Source organism: Neolamprologus multifasciatus, chromosome 11 (genome assembly GCF_963576455.1).
Source record: "Neolamprologus multifasciatus chromosome 11, fNeoMul1.2, whole genome shotgun sequence".
NCBI classification, from domain to species: Eukaryota; Metazoa; Chordata; class Actinopteri; order Cichliformes; family Cichlidae; genus Neolamprologus; species Neolamprologus multifasciatus.
Window position 1 is genome coordinate 35,838,731 of NC_140449.1, and position 9,096 is coordinate 35,847,826.

At 46.3% G+C, this 9,096-nt stretch overlaps 1 protein-coding gene and 1 pseudogene across 2 annotated transcripts; one reads left to right on the top strand and one right to left on the bottom strand.

Annotated features, from left to right (window-relative positions):
- Positions 1–7,002, top strand: LOC146509216 (C-C chemokine receptor type 6 pseudogene; annotated as a pseudogene). The gene is made up of 2 exons (XR_014876983.1): positions 1–813; positions 2,898–7,002. The product of XR_014876983.1 is annotated as a C-C chemokine receptor type 6 pseudogene (transcript).
- Positions 6,862–7,989, bottom strand: LOC146509217 (uncharacterized). Its single transcript, XM_085178369.1, has 4 exons — positions 7,775–7,989; positions 7,521–7,665; positions 7,317–7,425; positions 6,862–7,027 (listed from the first exon to the last, which is right to left on the bottom strand). Exons 1-4 carry the CDS (start codon positions 7,842–7,844, stop codon positions 6,902–6,904), a joined length of 450 nt encoding a protein of 149 aa, XP_085034495.1. The 5' UTR covers positions 7,845–7,989; the 3' UTR covers positions 6,862–6,901.
- Positions 7,990–9,096: the final 1,107 nt, after the last annotated feature.

Here is a 9,096-nt window from a genome sequence, read left to right on the forward strand (position 1 = left end):
GGGATTACTGAGATAATCGCCTCTCTCCATGAGGGAGGGGCTACACCCTCCGCAAGTGTATGATTGACTGATGACTGAAGCATTGGTATCAACTCCTCCTTAAAGTTCTTGTACCACTCTGAGGGAAACCCATCGGCCCCGGTGATTTATTAGCTTTAAGTCTTTAAGTGGTCTCCCAAATTTTTTACATTTTCATTGTAAGTGGGCTAAAGCAGTTAATTAAAAGTCGTCTAACATAAATGCTGTAATTTGATTACTTTAATAAACATGTAACTTGGATGGATTCGATGCTGGCGTGACCACAGTGGTCCAAGTGTCTGCTCAGGGAGTTTGTGTGTTCAGACATGTGAAACATTAGGGGGAACATTGGTCACTGCAGCTCAGATAAAATAATTATTGTGGGTGATTTTAACATCCATGTAGATGCTAAAAATGACTCAACATGGCATTTAATCTGTTATTAGACTCAATTATTTCTCTCAAACTGTAAAAGAACCCACCCACCACTTTAATCACACTCTAGATCTTGTTTTAACATATGGCAAAGAAACTGAACATTTAACAGTGTTTCCTGAAAACCCTCTGCTGTCTGATCATGTTCATGGATGTTAAAATCACCCACAATAATTATTCTATCTGAGCTGAGCACGAAATCAGAGAAAAGTCTGAGAAATCCGACAAACTCTTTTTAAGACCCAGCTGAATAAGAATCAGGAGGAGGAGTTGAGAGGGCATGCCTTATTTCCTGCTCAACTGGTTACTTGTCACAGGTATGAGTGTCGCAGTCCTGGGTCGGTGACTGAAGGTTTTCTGGTATGTATTATTAGTTTAGGTTTTTGAGTCTGTATTTCTGGTCTTGGTCCTTTTGTTATTCCTCCCCTGTTTGGTCAGTCTGCATCTCTGTGTACTTCCTGTTTTACTTTAGTCTCCCGTCTGTTTTGCTCTTCCCTGTTTTGTCTGTGCCAGCCGTGTTCCCAGGTGTTTCCTCTTTGCCCTGTTCTCCACTTGTATTTAGTGTCTGCTTCTTCCTATGCTCCTTGTCACATCGTGCCCTCTTTGTGCTGCATCTCCTCCCTTTGTGACCCAAGTATTCTTAGTTTCTAAGTGCTTGTTCCCCAGTTCTGCATTTGAGGTTTTGTTTGTTTTTGTCACGTCTATTGTAATGAGGAGTTTCCCTCGCAATAAAGCTGCGTCCTAAGTTAACTCTCTGTTCTGCATTGTGGGTCCTTCATCTTTCCTGCACACAGCATGCTGTCACAGTGAGCCTCTGAGCTGCTTCACTTTCACTTTGCTTGAACTGCCTCGCTCTCCTGCGTTGCTGGACAGGTGTTCTATTTGCAGGTCGCCTCCTTCCTGAACCTGAAAGTCAGAATGAAGCGAGCTGCTTTCACTTTGGCGTGTTCGTGTTTCTCAGGAATGTTAGGCTTGGATTGGTGCTCAGACTCTCCTCCTGCTGCTGATCAGCCTTTTTGTTGTTACTGTGACCTGTTACTGTAGATGTGTTTTGGCTTTAGTTAGGGGTGGATCAGGTGACCCTGCACCTGAACCAGCCCTTAGTAATGCTGCGAAGTGCTTGCAGAGATGCAGATGAAGAACGTGGATTTTATTTAATTATTATGAAGCACGGGTGGATCTAGAGACATTTTCTTAGGGGGGCATGGAAATTAAATGGGGGGTTCAAATCAAAGCCTTTTTAAAGACATATGTTACATATGGTTACAATGGTTCACATGCAGTAAATCTGCACGTTTGTGTAACTGAATTATTTTCTTTAGCCCACATAATGAAACACCTCAGTTACACGTGTGAGTTGGGATGTTATGTACTGTATAACCTGTATAATAAATAAATATGTAGCCCAGTAAAGCTACACAACATGGGGCGGTTCATTTACAAACACAAGTCTAACTGAAGCTTCACACTTTGTTTGTTAGAAAAAATCAGATTGTTGCTTAAATTTACACAAATGTCAGAAATCTGCACCGTCATGAACAAAAAGCTCATTTTTCACGATTCATCCTAAACAACTAAATCTCACGTGTTGCCTTTTTTCTTTCTTTACTGTTTGTGTCACAATAGTATTCAGGAAAAAGCAAAGCTTTTATATATGTTTTATCCTAACTCTGGGTTATTACCTGTCATTAAAATTTAAAAAAAGGAAGTCTGAATGTTCGACACAAGCTGGAATAGAGACTCAGCTGCAGCTTGTTGCTATGTCAGCTTAAATCAGTCATGTGATTCGGAGGTGCAGCACACTGAGAGTTAATAACACTCACCTTCAGTCCATTTCCACAGTGTCATAACCAACCAGCTGTGTGAAATCCACGGTGTTGTTCAAAAAGTGCTCTGGAACAATAATAGGCATTGGTTGCTACTGACAACAAGAAATATAGCCGCTCCACGCTATGGGCTGAACCATTTGTTAATGGTAGGCGGGGGGAGTGGGGGCAACACTGTGCAATATATTCAGCTTTAGAATTTATATTCAGTCTTAACTGTAGCTCAAAGTGTTAATGCGATCGTGGCTCAAGAGTTGGGAGTTCGTCTTGTAATCGGAAGGTTGCCGGTTCGAGCTCCGGCTCCGACAGTCTCGGTCGTTGTGTCCTTGGGCAAGACACTTCACCTGTTGCCTACTGGTGGCGCCAGTGTCCGGCAGCCTCGCCTCTGTCAGTGCGCCCCAGGGTGGCTGTGGCTACAATGTAGCTGCCATCACCAGTGTGTGAATGTGTGGATGTGTAAAGCGCTTTACAAATACAGGCCATTTACCATTTAATGCTGTCTTATTTAAATATACATCACTGTCATCTGCTAAACTAGGGTGGCAAGAGATCATTTCACTGTGAGTCCATCAGACACCTTTGCTGTAGTTTGATGTTTACTCTCTGCTTCCTTTATAGTGATCTACTCTGCAGAGGATGTCCAACCAACCATACACCACGGAGATGTCCAACCAACCATACACCACGGAGATGTCCAACCAACCATACACCACGGAGATGTCCAACTATGAATATGAATATAATGTCAGTGACTACCTAGATTATGATTATGATGAATTTTGTGGTTTTCACAACAACCAGAGTGTGGTGAAGGTGATCGGCCCGTACATCCTCTCCATCGTCTGCATCCTGGGCCTCGTGGGGAACAGCTTGGTCATTGTCACCTACGCCTTCTACAAGAGGATCAAGTGCATGACTGACATCTACCTGATCAACGTGGCCATCGCCGACCTGCTGTTCGTGCTGGCGCTACCATTCATTGTCTACAACGAGCTGTGGTCGTGGCCGATGGGGCAGGTGGCCTGCAAGCTGCTGCGCGGCTCCTACAGCGTGAACCTGTACAGCGGCATGCTGCTGTTCGCCTGCATCAGCACCGACCGCTACATCGCCATCGCCCAGGTTCGGCGCAGGCGCTGGCTGTCATACAGCTCCATCATCTGCGCCATCATCTGGATCTTCGCTATACTCGTGTCCGTCCCCACCTTCTACTTCTATCAGTGGTACGAGCCGTCATACATGACTCACTTCATATTCGACGATGATAACCAAACTGATATCCAGAGCTCGACTCCTGCGTACGTCTGTGAGCTCAAGTTTGAAGGCCCAGCCACGGCGGGGAGGGTGGCCGCCCCCATCACTCAGATCAACGTGGGTTTCTTCCTGCCACTCTTCATCACGATCTTCTGCTTCAGTGGCATCATCATTACCCTGCTTAAGACCAAAAATCTCCAGCACCACAGAGAGGTGTGGGAGATGCTGGTGGTTGTGGCCGTGTTCATCATCTGCCACCTGCCCTACAACATAGTGCTGCTGTACGACACGGTCACCATGTTTCAGGAGCGCTCGTGTGATGAGGGGGACACGCTGGAGATGGCCCTGAGAGTGTCGCACACCATTGCTTACTTGCACTGCTGCCTGAATCCGATGCTGTACGCCTTGGTGGGGGTGAACTTCAGGAACCAGTTCAGGAGGATCTTCAGGGACCTGTGGTGTCTCGGAAATGCCCCACGCCGCTTCTCCAGAGTCACCACCGACTTCTACATGTCCTCCACTCTGCGTTCGATGGATGAGTCCAGCAACAGTGGCGCTTCATTCACCATGTGAAGACATCCGTGTCGCACCGACGAGATTCCTCAAGATAAAGAGATCTATCGCCGAGCTGCACCTCTTATTCTGATTCATTATTTTGATCGTGAAATACCCAAACTCCTGTATTTTCTTTCTCTTGTGATTATTTTGTGAGTGATGACTGTCAATGTTTTGTCACCTGAAACGGCGGCTGAACGTGCAGAACCGTGAAAACACGTCTGATTTGAACATGTCTGATCTCTCCTTCATGGCGGCCTCCTCGTGCACCTTCGACCTTTTTTCAGCACTGCTGCTGTCTTAAGGACGGCCTGGCGCCATGCGCAGCTCTGCTGACAGTGTGACTCTGGGCGGTGAATTCACTGTTTCATGCATGTTTTAGCTGACCTGGAGATCAGAGTGTGTCTCACCAATGTTCACACTCTTATAATAAAAATGCACTAAAATGTTGGTATTCAGTTTAATCAGTACAGTAAATGATGACAGAAATCATGTGGGCTTTCCTTTGAAAAATAGTCAAACAAGAAAAATATTCCAATAAAATATTGTAAATACAGGCCTCAATTACCCAGCTTATTTTTCCAAGGACATTTTTTGCTGCTCTTAACTGATTCAAGCAGTCGTTTTGTTTTTGCACAGCCCAGCAGAAGTCTGTGCAAAAATATATGCAGAAAAGCGTCTCGTGTGTGTGTGACAGTAACGCACTTGATATACTTTGGTATTGTTCCCTCTGTGTGTGTGTGTGTGTGTGTGTGTATTAAACAAATAAATAAATTCCCCTCTCACCCCTGCAGGCGGTTTATCCTTCCAGCTCGGGTCCTCTACCAGAGGCCTGGGAGCTTGAGGGTCCTGCAGTATCTTAGCTTTTCCTAGGACTGCGCTCTTCTGGACAGAGATCTCCGATGTTATTCCCGGGAACCACTCGCCTAGCTTGGGAGTCACCGCACCGAGTGCTCCGATTACCACGGGGACCACCGTTACCTTCACCCTCCACGTCTTCTCCAGCTCTTGGTATTTGTCGAGCTTTCCTTTCAGTCCGGCTTTGTCCAGCCACTGGTAGGATTTCTGGATATCAGCCACCTCCTCTATCTGCCAGTGGTACATCATCTTTGGAAAAGAGAGTTTATTACAGAGAAACTCTCTTTCCAAAATAAAAGCTCTACTATACGCTTCTTCTGGGCTATATTCTCAGCAGCATATTAAACATATCAGGTCCCCATAAGGAGAATCATGTGCTAACGGCTGTCTAAATGACTCGGCTAAAGTTTGTAGCATGCCTGCTTGTTGTTTTTGTCTGCTTCCACTTGTCTTTGCACTAGGATGATGTCGGAGTAAATGTGCAGTCATATTCGTTGTGTTCCCACTAGTGCTGTCAGCGTTAATCTGAAATGATGTTAACACCACAACACGGCAAATCTCCGTTAACGAGCTACCGCGGATCGCCCCGTGCGTGGGGCTGGACGGCCAACACGTTAACGAGCTAACTGCGCTAACGCACTAGTTCCCACCCATGTAATTGAGCATTGCTGGCACATCCGACATACTGTTTTACTTTAGTCCATGACGCGCTTACCTTCAGGGTCATACGTCACATGAAAACCAAAATAGTTCCAAACGCCAGATCTGAATGAGGGTGGGGGAGGTTCAATTTGCCATGTTGCAGCGAGCTTAGCTTCTGTCTCGCTAGCTTGTGCTGCGCTCAGTGGATCTGCGTTCGACTACTGGCCAGAATCTGGAGGTATTTGAGTGACGAGGGACATTAGAGTCACTGATCCCATCATGGACCGCCCGTCTTACTCGCTCCACTCCAGAGTGCCGAGGCAGCAGAGCTCCTTCTCCCTCAGAGTGATTCAAACCGTGTGTGCATGGACACATACAAACCAAACAGGCCATAAAGAATGCTTGAGTCCTACCCTTCTCTATCAAACTGCGGCCCTTATTGCGACAGGTGAGGCGATTTGCACAACTATTTGCTAGATTTATGCTTTCCCAGTCTTTTTCCATCCAGGGTCTAATCATCCAGGGCCGGGTTGCGGGGGCAACAACCTAAGCAGAGACCTCCCTCTCCTAGCCACCTCCTCCAGCTTTTCCAGGCCAGCCGAGAGACATAGACTCTCCAGCGTGTCCTGGGTCCCCTCCCAGTGGGACATGCCACCTCAGCTGGCTCCCTCTGATGCAGAGATGTAGCGCTCTACACCCCATCTATCAGTTCAATCAAAAGAGCCGCACAGATGTTGAGCTGCATACAGATACAGACAGGAGAACTCGATCATGTGTTTCTCTGTGAGTTTGATGTTTTCAGGCCAAACTAGTTTCTCTGCTGGAAAACAAACTGATGTTGAACATCCCCAAGGTGTTTCTGCGCAGGGGCACGGAGAAAAGTTGTCGTACCATAGGCACGAGGAGTGTGTGTGTGATGTGTGTGGGTTTTCTTTAAACACGTGGAGAGGAGCCAATCAGAGGGACAGAAACCATGGCGGCAGAGACAAATATAAAAATACTCACATTTAAAAACAAATAGATTAAAGATTTAATACAAAGAGGGAAGCATGGTGGTGGCGGGTTTGTCACTGTTGCCTCACAGCAGCAACCTTAGTTCCCACAGACATGCAGGCTGTCGTCTTTCCTCGTGTCAGCGACGCCTTTAAGGAAGAAGATCCGTAGACATTATTGTGTATATGAATGTGTGCAGACGTTTGTCTAAAGCTTACAGTTGTGGGGTGTTTGTTGTGAAGTCTGGAGCCTCCTAGTGGAAGAAAAGACACATGACAGTCTGTGTGAGGGTGGCCTTTATTATCAGGAACTTTGAATCATGTTTACTGGTTCATCATTCGACGGGATCCCAGGTGGCAGTTATCAGAGAGTAAGTTGTAGTTGGGTCCTCCAGCACTCACGAAGTCTGAAACTGTCTTTGAACCCTGGAAATCTCTAGAACTGACAGACTGCAGACAAAACAAGACAGAAGGTCAGAAAGAATCAAAAGTTTGGATTAAAATAAACTCTCACTGAATGTTCCTGAAATAAAGTGTCTGTTTGTAATCAGGAGTCTGCAGGATCTCGTTTTGGTTTGATGTCAAACATCTTTCACTTTGGTCTGGTTCCAGTGGTTCCTGTTGGCCACCAGTATACACACCAGCAACGAGCTGAACAGACTGACTGTTTGTGGACTTGTTGAACTTAGAGACACAATAGAGAGACGTTTCAATGGACACGCTAGTGTTTGAAGTTTACCCTCCAGGCCGAGCTCATGTGTCGAGCATCCGTCACGACCGTCTGAGAGGATAATCCGAATCCGTCTCCTTTATGGATCAGCCACTGAGAGTTATCACCTAACGTCACCCTACGAAAGAACGAGAGGTTTGAAGATGCTGCTCTTTGATTTCCACGCTGACGGCTGTTTGTTTGTGGAAATGTTTCTGTGTTCAGTGGACCGACCGAACCCCGGAGTGGCTGAGTGGTCCCAGTGTAAATGACATCCCCTCCAGCGGCCTCTTCATCCTCTCAGCCGTGATCACCGGCGAGTTGTAGAGACGGGTCAGGTCCTGACCGGACAGATCGTAGTTGTAGTTGCTGTATCCGGCTGACAGAAGGAAACGGGAGGTTTATTGAAACTATGCTCTACAAACATCACGCAGCACCACTGCGAGCGGCGTCAAGCCACACGGCGCTTAAACAAATGAAATACTCACGGCCGGACGAGGCGTCCACAGTCAGAGCCAGCAGAGTCAGCGCAGAGAGCAGCGCTTTGAGGGAAGCCATCGCGGGTTTGTCTCAGTCACAGACGTGCAGCTGAGGTTTTATATAGTCCTGACAGCGTGACGGTCTCCCCTCTCGTGTTTGTCTCTTGGCAGACGAGCTGGGATTTCCACACTGCTGATGGTAAACAGCAGTTTCATCATCAGCAGGTCATCGCAGGACTCTGCAGAGAGCAAACACAGCTTCCTGTTAGCAGAGAGAAAATACGCTGAAGACTTCTTCTGCTTCACGTTCTGGTTTCCCACCTGTGAGCTGCAGTTCCTCCTGAATGGGAGGAGCCCGACAGTTAGAGCAGCTTTGAAGTCTGAAAGGACTCGGGCTGGATCAATGAGCTGTGAGCTTTTGGGGTGTGAACGAGAGTTTGTACGTGAATTTAGATGCACTCGTTTGGGTAAAACTCCTTCTACAGTCACCTGCAGTGTAGCTAAACTCTCCTCAGCAGTTTAGCTGCAGCCGTCCCGTCCAAAGCTCAACGTTCGTGCTGGATGGCGTAACTTCAAAATTTCCTGAGCTGCCAAAAAGCAAACAAACAACCTACACAAAGCTTCTGTCCCAAATAATTATCCCTAAGTTTCTGCTCACTGGTTCAAACAGGAGTCAGTAGGTTATAAGAGCTTCACAGTAAAGCAGTGTGTATGGGGCTGATGTGCACAAAGATCAGAAACAATGCAAACCCAGCTCACAGGGAAAGGAATCGTTTTTCTACGAACGATTGTTGCAGGAAACCCACCGTCCCGTCTGGCAGTGTGGAAATCAGAATTGTTGTTTGAAGGCCAAAAAGTGGACCATGATGGCATTTACTATAATGGATAATAGATTTAATTTGTTGGTATTCAAAGATCTGTTCTTGTTAACCCCATGATGTCCAACTAATCTGTGCAACGGCATAAAGGCTGTTCCTTTGAATATATGTTCCAAGGATTTAATTCCTTTAAAACTCCAATCTGGGAAGTTATTCATATTATTGTTCCTTAGTGTGTCAGGACTGTTCCAGATGGGTGTATGTTTGCATGTGATTAATGAAGACCCAGTGATTTTTAGAAACTCCCAGGATGCTGTCAGAGAGGAGCTGATGTTGATGCTTTTAAAGCAAACATGTCATTTTATGTTTCAATGAATAGTACGTCCGAAATGTCTGTTCTGTGTCTAAACAGGGATCATCTAAGGGGGCATCTTTTAACATTCCTGAGATGTATCGTCGCCTGTTGGCTAAGAAGTCTCCCATTGACATAAGTTGACATAACATAAAACTTAA